The sequence below is a fragment of the Atractosteus spatula genome, chromosome 6 (assembly GCF_055471065.1).
Source record: "Atractosteus spatula isolate fAtrSpa1 chromosome 6, fAtrSpa1.hap1, whole genome shotgun sequence".
NCBI classification, from domain to species: domain Eukaryota; kingdom Metazoa; phylum Chordata; class Actinopteri; order Semionotiformes; family Lepisosteidae; genus Atractosteus; species Atractosteus spatula.
In genome coordinates, this window is record NC_142711.1 from 31,882,792 (window position 1) to 31,895,301 (window position 12,510).

The 12,510-nt window shown below is 35.2% G+C and overlaps 1 protein-coding gene across 1 annotated transcript in view; it reads left to right on the plus strand.

Moving 5' to 3' along the window:
* Positions 1–12,510, plus strand: part of asic1c (acid-sensing (proton-gated) ion channel 1c) — a 77,198-nt gene extending 64,688 nt beyond the window's left edge. Inside the window, exon 11 of the mRNA XM_088918143.1 lies at positions 5,020–12,510. Within this exon, the coding sequence (XP_088774269.1) occupies positions 5,020–5,098 (79 nt within the window). The 3' untranslated portion in view covers positions 5,099–12,510. The remainder of the gene's footprint in view (positions 1–5,019) is intronic.

Sequence of the window (12,510 nt, forward strand, 5' to 3'; positions counted from 1 at the left end):
AATAATCATGGATAGATGGTTCACCTCCGACAGATCACTGACAGATAAGAGTTGCTCTTTAGAGATGGGATTGGTTTTGAAAAGGCCACAATGCAAGTGTAATATATTTTCGTTGCTTGAAGAGCTGTATATCAAAATATTATACTCTATATTACCATTAATCTGAAGTGCTGGAATGTTACACCCAAGAAAACAAATCCTGTAAGAGAGTAAACTTTATTTTCTAAACACACATTCTGTAATACATAACACAGCTTGCAGCTAATGCTTAATTATAATCTAAATGATGAAAGCTGTAAGTAGTTACTAAACCAAGGGAATATTAATTATTACGAGTTTTAATTATTATGTCGAATTTTAAAATATTTTTTGCAATGTACAAATTCCTCTAACAAATTGAAAACACAACTACTGTAAATTGGAGAAGAAAATTCTCTATTTTTCATAGAATGTTTATTGAAATGTCTATTTAAAGCCAAATCTGGAGCCTGTCAAAGTTCAAAAAGATAAAAACAGTCTGTATGTATAGAGGGAAAGGATCAAATTTGATGTAGATAAAAAGAGTGTAATCAATAATAGAGTGTCTCAACTGTTAAATTGTTTAAAAAAATACTTCATGCAGTATATGATCCCTCAAATGGCACTTTTCTCATTTTGAAAAATAACACACTTATATTTCCATGTGATTACAACTTCATCTTCTACTGCTCCTCAAAATATTTACTCTGACATTATGGGACTAGTTCGTTTTATTCAAGTTGCATCCCTGAAGCTGGAAATTGTTTTGCAGTAAACAGTTTTACTTAAATGTGTTCATAGGGCTTTGTAACTTAAAATAAGGCATTATACAGTATGTCTTATTTCTTGTTCTTTTGCGGTTGTATTTATATGGGCTCCCTTCTGGAGTCATTGCTGTTAAGTCGCCTTGGGAGGAGATTTCTATGGCCTTTCTTGATAATGCTTTCTAGTGTAGCTCTGTGGTGTTGTAGCTCCCTCTGGCGAGAAGAAAGAAATAATAAAACGGGTCTTTAGCTTACATCAATACTGTACATGCATATACATACAGTATATGTGTAGTCCTGCAAATGGTCCAAATGAAACACAACTAAAATAGAAGACATTTATTGACTCCTTTAAAAAAAGCATGATGCCGAGGACAGGATTTACCATCATTTTACTCAAATAATTTTCATTAAAAAATGCACATCCATTTTATCACTGAAAACCATACTGTAGGCTTTGTTTGTTATTGTCCTTATTTATGAACAGATAAGATCCCAGAGTATAAACGTGACCCCATAATTTTGACCACCAGTCCAAAAGTATTAAATACTGTATGTTTATGGAACAAAATAAAATTATATCACATTAGAATACTAATCTCTAACTGATTTGTCTTGTAATTATATACTGTAGATACAATAAAATCAAGACAAAAAAACAGCAGTGATTAACATTAAAAATCTTTAATTAACATTAAAAGAGTACTAAAATAGTAACATTCTAAGTAAAACAGAAAGGTGCTTCTGTAAACATTTTAAAATCAGATGCATATTCAAACCTAATAGGATTCAACATGAGTGTGCAACAGTCAGGATGTTGTCGCTTCCTGTTTGTAAAAATTCATAAATGAGCAGTCCATATATTTCCAAATGTATTTAACCCAAATTACTTTTCATTTGAAATGCATTAGAAGGAAATGTTAATCCCTGAGATGTTATTTTATTTCAGAAAACCGTTGCAGCTCTTATTTCTTTGTAAGTTATATGAATGCTACATTACACCTGCATTCTTTCTGACAGTCCTATTTATCTGTTCAAAACACTGTAGAAACAGTTTCAATGTCTTCTGAAATTATTCATACCCCAGTCAAATAGAAACAAAAAACAATACATAAGAAAAAGATTTTCAGACTGAATAATGTGTCACTTAGAAGTTATAAAAAAAATGTCAAAATGTAATCATAGAAGCATGGCACAGATCAAAGTTATATTTGTCATGAATGATGTACAGTGCCTTGCAAAAGTATTCACCCCCCTTGGACCTTTTCACATTTTATTGTGTTACAGCATGTAACCATGATGTATTTAACTGAGAATTTTTGTCACTCATCGATACAAAGTACTCTATAATGTCAAAGTGAAAAAAAAATCCAGACATTTTACTAAATTCATTAAAAATAAAAAAACAGAAAATAATTGAATGCATAAATGTTAGCACCCCCACCCTCCCAGAGTTAATACTTGGTAGGACCACCTTTGGCAGCAATTACAGCTGTGAGTCTCTTTGGGTAAGTATCAGCGTTGCACATCTTGACACTGGAATTTTTGCCCATTCTTCTTGGCAAAATTGCTCAAGCTCCATCAAGTTGGATGGGGACCATTTGTGAACAGCAATTTTTAAGTCATTCCACAGATGCTCAACTGGATTGAGGTCTGGGCTTTGACTGGGCTACTTCAGGACATTAACCTTTTTGGTTTTAAGCCACTCCAGTGTGGCTTTTGCTGTATGTTTTGGATCATTGTCCTGTTGGAAGATAAATTGTCTTCCAAATCCCAGTGCTCTTGCAGATTGCAGCACCAGCTCTATCCATTTTCCCTTCTATCTTTATGAGTTTTCCAGTCCCTGCCACAGAGAAGCATCCCCAAAGCATGATGCTGCCACCACCATGCTTCACTGTAGGGATGGTGTTCTCAGTGTTACGTGCTGTGTTACAGTAAGTTTGCGCCAAACATAAAGTTCAATTTTGGTCTCATCAGACCATAGAATCTTCTTCCAAGTTGTTGAGTCCCTCACATGCCTTTGGGCAAACTCCAGCCGAGATGTGATATGAGTTTTTTTCAACAAAGGCTTTTTTCTTGCCACCCTTCTGTACAAGCCAGATTTCTGAAGTGTGCGTGCTATTGTCTCATGCACAGTTTTTCCCATCTCTGTCATGGAGGACTGTAACTCCTTTAGAGTTGCCGTAGGCCTCTTGGTGGCCTCCCTTCCTACGGCTCTTCCTGCCCAGACACTCAGTTTTGGAGGATGGCCAGTTCTGGGCAGATTCACAGTTGTTCCATATTTTTTCACATTTATAATGGTGGACTTCACTGTGCTTCGAGGTATATTCAATGCCTTGGAAATTCTTATATCCTTGCCCCGACTGGTATTTTTTGAAGAACCTTATCTCGGATCTGCTTGGAATGTTACTTGGTCTTCATGGTGTAGTGTTTCCTTGGAAATGCACTAAGTGGGGAAGCTCCCAGACACAGGTGTATTTATTTAGAAATCATGTGAAACACTACTGCACACAGGTGGACTCCAGTCAAGTAATTATGTGACTTGGAGAAGAGAGTTGGTTACTTCAGAGGTCATTTTGGTGTGTCAAAGCAAGTGGGTGAATACTTATGCATTCACTTATTTTCTGTTTTTTATTTTCAATTAATTTAGTAAAATGTCTGGATTTGTTTTCACTTTGACAGTATAGAGAACTTTGTGTTGATGAGTGGCAAAAATTCTCAGTTAAATACATCATGGTTACATGCTGTAACACAAAAAATGTGAAAAAGTCCAAGGGGGGTGAATACTTTTGCAAGGCACTGTAAGTCCAGAAAATACTACACATTGTACCATTTTTTGGACAACAAACGGGGAAAGATTACACTTCAGAAAAATGATTGCTCATGTGATTAACACTCATTCAATTTTATTCATAGATTTTTTTGTAAACTTAATTTGGCCTCTCCATAGTTTTTTGAAAACTAAGCAAATTAAGGACAAATTCCATCATAGGGAAAAAAACTCTTCAAAATTACCCCTGTAAGTAATTAGATACCACTCATTTTCTTAACAGGGGATGCATAAAGCAGACTAAATTATACTCCCATCACGCAGCTAGAAAAAGCCACAAAAGCCATGGTCTAAAAGTCTATTTAATGGAATTCATATTGTTGTTTTTTTAGGTAGAATGTGAGTTTTTTCTTAAGCACATTAAAAGTAACCAAGGAACGAGCTAAAAAGGAGCTTACTTACAGGCATTTTGTAAGGATATGATATATCTTTTTGACTGAGTAAAATCAAAAACAAAAGATAAGTTGTTCCTTCAGATAAAGTTCATTTTTTGTAGATATTGACATGGAACCTGTGACTGATGACATCACTAGATGCATTACTTTGTGATGTCATCACAGGTCTGCATGCAATGTGTCCACAAAAATTGGGCTTCATCTGCAGAATCAGCAGCTAAAATCTGCTGAAAAATTAATCCCAGATATTGAATTGAACTCATTTTATAACAATCCAATGACATAACTTTCCCCGGCTTTAGCAATCACTAATACCCACTCTGAAAAACATTACTATACAAATTTCATTTTGGTTTACTATTCTATAGCAAACAGTAAAAGTCACTAGTCTAAAAAAACAAACTTCTTTTTTCTCTTCCCTTTTTACCTTCCTGTCCTCCACATTTTCTCATTTTCTTTTTATCTTTCCCTTAAAAAATCCTCTTGCATTCCTTTTTCACTCTGATTTTAATATGTTCTCTCTCCTCTCTTCTGCAACTCTCTGTACTCCAAATGATTAAATCTCCCTTCTCTCTGTTTATTGTCCTGTCCTCCTCACTGCTCCCATTTTCCATGCCTGTTTTTCCTGTTGTGGTACATTTATGTGTCTACAACTGGATTTTTCCTGTAAATTTTTCACTCTTTCTCGTATTTTTTCTTCATTGCATTTTTTTAATCATTTACCAATATCTTCTCATTCATTTTTACATTTCTTCTCTTTCCTGTGCTTTTACATTTCTATGTGTTTCTTTCTCATTTCCTCTTTCTCTGTTGTTTGGAACACCATCTTTCTTCCTCCCTGTTTTCCTGTTCTCTGTTCATGTATTCCACCTCAACCCCCTACATAATGTCTATAAATCTCCCTTGTTTTCAATTTGCTGTTTTTCCTCCATTCTTCTTCCCAAACCCTGAATTTTAACATCCTGTCCCTCACCCCTAACCCCAATCCCCCTTCCCCGTTCATGTTTTGCAGAGTACCTGTGACACACTCAGGAGTCACTCGGACAGTCTCGGATTCACGCCGAACATGCTACCTCGTCACCCGACTTTAGGCAACTTTGAGGAGTTTGCTTGTTGACAACAAACCGCTGGGGGGAGGGAAATTGGTGTTGGCAGTAAACTGTGACAATAACTGTTATAAATATACATATATAATAAAAAATAAATAAAAACTACAGTGAAAAGAATAATATTACGGAGAATAGAAAAGAGTAACAATGCCTGAAAGAAATATAATCACTTATCAAAATTAAACAAACTTCCAAAACAGAACTCAGGTTGAACTGACATCTCCAGGCATCCAAACTCTGTACGTACTGTATGTGTTGTTTTTAATCCTGTTACATAAGAATTCCCACACATCAGGAGCCTACTATGATATCTGTGAAGAACTGTGAGTCCACATTCTACTGCGCTGGAAAATGTACCATCAAGACTTCCATGAACCAGATACAGCTTCACTACTCTCTTCCTGAGACCCCAGAAAGAGCAAAAGAGAAACAACTATGGACAAAAGAATGGGCAACAAATTCCCATCAGAACTTTATCAGAGTTCTGGACCAATCTGCAAGGCTGAAGAAAATACTGCATAGGCAATGAAAATCTTCGCATTTGGCAGAAAGCACTATGGGAACAGTTAAACTGCATCTGGGAAGCATAAGTCATAAAAATGAATATATGAATTGACTACCACTAATTTGATATTAGTGTATCCATGTCATGCTAAAGCAATGGCTCAATAGGACAATCACCTGTAAATGTCTCCTGTGGTTATATTGAGACTGGAAATGTGAAGGAGAAAAGGTCCCTCACTGCAATGTCAACATCCTCACCATGGATTGTGCGAAGCAGAATTCTCACAATTTGCTGCTTGAGATATGAATTCTAATGTTTTCTGAAAGTAGTATAAAGATATATTTGGTAGTACTGAGGTATCATCCCAGCTCATGTTTACAGTTACTGTAGATTTGAGGTTTTATTAGTCCAGCTACACACCACAGATGAAGACTGAAATATGTATAAATCAATCAAAAGGGAATAAGTCACAAAGAAAAACGATTTGAAGGGTCATAAGCAAAGTGGTCTGTTTGTTTGTCCCATATACTGTACTAACAAGGGGATGTCAAGGGAGGTGAGGGAAAGACACAAAGTTTAAATGTCATTAGTAGCTGATGCTGAGAAATTTGATTTGGTCACGGCTGAAGGAATTAATCTGACTGTGTTTCAGTGGTTTGGGGGTTATAACCAATCTAAGAGGTTGCAAGCTGTCTGGGGAAAGATCAGAACCGAAAAGAAGCATACAGAGAGAGAGTTAACAATTACTTTTTATATGTGGTCAGTTAATTATTACATAATAATTATTTAATTACTATGTTATATTATTAATTAACTTTTCCTTTTAGGAGAATTGCCTTCAGATACCAAAGGAAGACTAATCTACTTTGAACATCAGGTTACAACATTTTTTCAGAGTTACACTAATCAATCCAATTATTCTCAAGACTATTTATGTAAGAAATGCAAGACAAGTACCAAGGGATTGAACACTTACCTGCAAAATAGGTTATCTTTTTAGTTTTATGACAGAGAAAAAAATATTACTTATCCACATATAAAAAACTGAAGGCCTCAGATGAGTATAAATAAATACAACAAGGACATGGATAAAATTTGACTAAATGAATCAAAACAAAAATCTACTGTCCCTATCTAATTTTTAAAGTACTTGAAAATGACTGACCTCTACTGTTCTCTTATACAATTTCCATTTGTGGGTTGGTTCCTAGAGAATGTTGCTAGGATACAACACATCATCTGAGAGTGTCCGAGGCGTATTTAATGTAGATAAAATGGGATTTTTTCCCAAACGGTTTAAGCAGCACAACATTAGAATCTGTCGTGGAACATTATGGTGAAGTCTCTAACTTAAACATTAGAAAAAAAAGCCCAGAAGCCTGTCCTAGATGGTCTAGGAAAATCTGGTGGTTAGTCTGGTCTGTACAGTATTAGAGTCAAGTGGAAATTCTTGTACCTCTGATTTTTTTTCATGTAAATCTTCTAACCACGTCCTATAATTGGTTTTGCCATGGAGTTCATTTGAATCTCGGTAGCAACCCTTTATTTTGATGAAAATAAATGATATTCTTGTCGGTGACAGAATCATCCTTATCGTCTGGTGTAGGCAGTTTCAGTAAAAATAATGTAAGATTCCTAAGAAGTAATTCCCATCTATCATGGGCATTTGTTTTGGACACCAAGAATCAAAATGGCAAGATTTTTGAACATCCCTCAAACATATCTTCTCATTTTGATGTTAAGCTCTTCTCAGTTTGGAATTGACATTGCAAGTAAAAAGCACCGGAAATGAATGGTCTCCTGCAATTACAATGCAACTTTTTCCGAAATTATCTGCTTCAGCTGGGATGGGGGTGACAAAGGTCAATGCATATAGTCTTGTAAGTCTGACAAGTGCACCTCTGGTATGCCTCTGCTGGGATTTGATCATTGCTTGCAGGCTCAGAGCAAACACAAACTACTTCTGAGAAAGCAGAGATCTCTGCTGAGCTGAAAGCTTAGGTCTTTCACCACAGGATAATACTACACTGTTTCAAGCAGTGTCATCACTTCTGTAACACGCTCAGTGCACTGAGCCCTGTTAAGTCCTGATCACAGCCTTCATTTCCCCAGGCTCTCTGTGTACATAATGTGTGGTGCTTTTTCTGAACAGATGCATATTTGATGACCCCTCATCTGTTCTTCACAAAGAAATACTGTATATTACTTATGTTGCACTTCATTGCTGAAAGTGATATAACAATTATCTGTTGTTTTGTTAGCACACAATACGGACCATTAACAAAAGTTTAACGAGAAAAGAGACATGTACTGGAGAGACCAGAGGGTCTATGCCATTCTGTGATTTTTCACTGGTAAGGACAACTTTCTCTAAGCATTCAAATGCCACACATTGGCCTCTGAGGTGTTAAATATTCCAACCTATCACTGTGAAAATGGGAAAAGCCAACAGGTGACATCTTGTGGATATTACTTCTAGAAGTATGCATGCCATGAGCAGTGACAAGTCCTGTAAAGAAAATGAATCAATTTGATTGTTAACTGTGTTGACAAATCCTGCTGATGTGTAGTCTTATATTGTACAGGAGGTAGAAGTCCCTGTTCAGCACATAACATTGTAAATACTAAACAATAAGCCTATATACGTGTTTTGTAAGATGTTCTAAAAACAAAAAAAAAAGAAAAACAGCAAAAGAAATGATGCCTGCCAATGGTGACTTGGGCACAAAGTTAATAAGAAACATTACATTGAGATGGAATCATTCTGCTTGTCATGCTGTATTCTTATGTTATTGAGTGAAGAAGTAGAGCAAATGTTTCTTTGATATGGTTAGAGATCTCTGAAAGATACAATTTACAAGCAGAACAAAGAGAAAATCAGTTATGTGCATGCCAGAAATTAAAATGTAACTTTATTCAACTTGTTTGCAGGCATGAGGTACTGTCAATAAAGGAACTGAACCTCCAGTATGGGGCTGTGATGCCTGAGAGGTGTTAAAAGACGGATTGCTCAAAGGTGGGCTGAACAGTCTGCCTACACTACCCCTGTCCCCAGTGAGCAGTCACTAGGTTCGTAAATGCGAGGCAAAAAGCGAAATACACACAATCGGCAATCCAGATCAAGTGAGTGTCACAGAAAAAAATTGATTCTTTTTTTTTAAATGAAATTCATCCAAACTGTTGAGACAATTAAGTGTACATTTTGTCATCTAAAATGCTGGCAGGTGACAGACCAGTTTGTGCAAATCACTAGCCATTCGGCCCAGAAGACGTTATGCAGTGATGTTGTTATAATGCGGTATTTTGGATATAGGTCCTTGTAATTCTTTCATACAGCACAATCATAATGGGGTTTCACTGCTGTGTTAATGATTAAGAGCAAGGTTCAATGCATTGCAATGGTGGTACTTAACTGCTCTTTTGTACGATTCATCCTCTGAGTCACTTTATTAGCAGATCTTGGAGGGCTTGAACTCTCCATCTTACACATGTCTGATGACTCAGTGAGACTTCAAAAAAAACAATTACAAAAAGCCAAGAAAAATGACAAACCAGAGGCCTGAAAAAAATAAGGCACTAAAGCTGTTTATTATCTTTTGCCTCAATACTATTTTGTGCAGTCATCTTTCAAGATACCAGGATATCATATATTTATTAATTTCAGTACATTGTTTTAGGGTTATCATCAAACTAAAATGAACAGACTCCAAAAAATCACTTTAGCTATCTAAGGGAGTTTTGTGAGGCCTCAGTGAGTCCTTGGTATTAACCTAATGAAGTGAAATAATGAAATGAAAATAATTGTTTAACCTTAATACAAAAGGGTGCAAAATATTTTGTGCAGTGAATGAGTAGAACTCTCTGCCAAAATATGCATTTAGAAAAATACTAGCTGAAGTAGTCAATACTGTATCTGGAGGAACATTAAAATGTAATTTCTGCCTTTTGTAACACATACTGTATGTTATGTTTTTTTGTTATTGAGCTTGGAAACCCAAAATGATGTTTCTTTACTTTTAAAAAAGTTCTATATGATCCCAGAACTTACTTCTATTATTCTACTTATTTGTCTATGTCTGGATGTCTGGCAATTAGTTAATATATTTTTTTTATGATGAGAAATACAACATTTGTAGAAATGTGCATTTGACAAAGTAGTAATAAGAAACGCTGGTAGTGATTGAGGTGATACCTGATAATACTAGAGAATGTCTTATGTTAATTGAACCAGCTATAAATCGTTATGCTTTCAATGCACAGAAGGTGTTGTATTTCTTAACGTAGAACCCATAAGATTAAAGAAAAATTGCATGTCTGCTTACCAAAAAGTAACTGAACTTGGTTTCCTTGTGTGTGAAGTAACCAGTACAACATCTCCAATGTAACCCATTCAACTTATGATCTTTTGTGTGCAGTTAATCATTGCTTTTATGATCTTTTGTTCTTATGTGGTTAGCCTTACAAGTCACTAACTTTAGATGATTCTGTGACACATTGCATTTCAATGCTTTGATGAAGCAAAGTTCATGTTTTTCAGTAGTCACCAAGAATATATTTATTCCACACAAGCAAAGTTTGTGTTTATTCTGTGTATAATTTCCAAGCACATAATAATAGAGTGACCATGTGTGAAATAAAAACAAATCTTTGTGAAGGTAATCATTTAATTTCTGAATATGAAAAAAATGTTGGAAATGACATTTTTGTTTTTTAAACAAGGACCAGATTCATCATGAATAATACTTTGAATTTGAAATGTAGAAATCATGATATCAATTGTATCAAAAAGGTATCTGCAATTATGTTAATTCTATTTTTGCATTTTTATTTGCTATGCAACATCGGTTTTGTCCAGATATTATTATCATTATGTTGTTTTGAAGCTTAGAGAACAAGGAAGCACATCTTATTTTATGTTTGTGGTTGATATACTTATGTTACAGCAAGTGCACTCCTAGTCATAATATATTTTTGGTGACAAGAAACTGCAAAACTTGAGTTCCAGAGGACATAGCATTCAATATACAGGAAATTAGGACATAAATCTCAGGAGTACAGACCAGTTTCTAAATATCTCAGCTGGTACTTTTCAGACTACACTTTTTTTGTCTTTGTATGTGGCATCAAAGTCTCTCATTGCAGAATAAAATCATTTATCTCCTTTAACCCCTTGAATGTATTACAGGACAGCATGAGCCAGGACAGAGAATTCTGGGACAATAAGCAAATTTCTAAAAAAAGGCCAATTGCTTCAGCAACACACTTTTATCATGAATAAAATTAAAAGAAACAAGAAACAATGAATGTAAATTTAAAGCAATTGTTTTTAAACTTATCTCAGCCTAATATTAGTGCGTAGATCTATCATATTCTAGTCAATAGTAGTCTCTTCTTCCAGCTGAAAGTGCACTGTGCTGTTGTGTTCCTCTCCTTCTCTGCCCTTCCTGCATGCTCACTGCGTGCTCCCAATGTCTCATGTACTTCTGTGTATACCCTGCAGTGTTCAAGTACATATTCAGTATATATCTATCAGTAATGTACTTTGAAGCCAGATGAACTAAATTCCAAGTCAAGTGAGAGATAATCTGTGCATATATTGCTCCACACTGAGAAAGAAATCTAAAAATGTACATACATGATCATATATGTAGACCTGTAGTCTTTTATTGTATAATACAAGGACATTACAAGCATAATTGTACACAAAATAAAACTTCAATGTGTAACTCATACATTCTTGTGATTTTAATTATAATCATACCAAAAGCTTTATGTACTATACAGTATATGCTTTTTTAGCAATTGTCACAATAAAAGTAAACAATTGAAAGGCACATTCATCAGGTTTGACTTGAACAGGAGTGAAGAAAATGTCTCTTTGAATATTGAACTCCTGAAGCACTTGCCCAGTGACCTGCATTTACATAGATTTAGGGGTTTTCTGCTTTTGCACTGTCAAAAGGTCACTGAGCTGCTAGGTCATCATCTTTGCTTGTTTTGTGAAGCAAAAACAAAACAATGCTAGGAGAGCACCACCAAACATGTGAAGTGAGCCCAGTTTATTTAATTGTGCCGTTTATACACATTGTCAGTTCTTTATACGTTTCAAACTCCTGGACCTAATGAAAGGAAGCGGTGTCTAATACTGGACACTTTTAATTTGTTCTTCTCCAGGACCTGCAGTACAACTGGGAAACATCACAATATTATTTTAGAGCACAGATCTGCTTCTGTTGAACATGACTTGTCATTGCGGTGTATATTTTTTTACATATTTCTTGTACATGACGATTGCTTTTGATGGCCTTTTTAGCAGAGGTCTTTGGGTTGTCTTTCATTGCCATTAGAACCTATTACTACCAGTGTAATAATACTGTAGATTTCCAGTTTAATTTGAAGACTGAAAGCAACAATCTTTGTCTTTCTACATGGATGGAAGATCTTTTGCATTGTGTGGTAGAGCATTTTGAGACTTTTTTGTACATTAGGGGTACAATATATACGAAATAATTGATTACAAATCATGGAAAGAAGGTACAGTAGCTACTGTACAAGACTGTATCTAAAGTACAATGCAAAGCCTACTGAAGAGCAGAGCTTACAGTGCCTCTGCATGATAAAAACAAAATGTGACAAGACATTTATTTTATATCAAACACAATGCAAATTATGTAAGGAAATACTGAATGCAGCCATTTCTATTTTCTTAAATTTGTATTTGTATGCCCTCTTACATCTAGCCTATATGATGACTGATACCTGAGGGGTGGGATTTCTTTCATCTGGCTCTATTTACTGTATAAATATATTCTGTAAATAACTATCTGCATATTTTGTGAATGAGCTAAGAGCCGACGTCTTATTTAAATAAAAAAAATCTCTCTCTCAA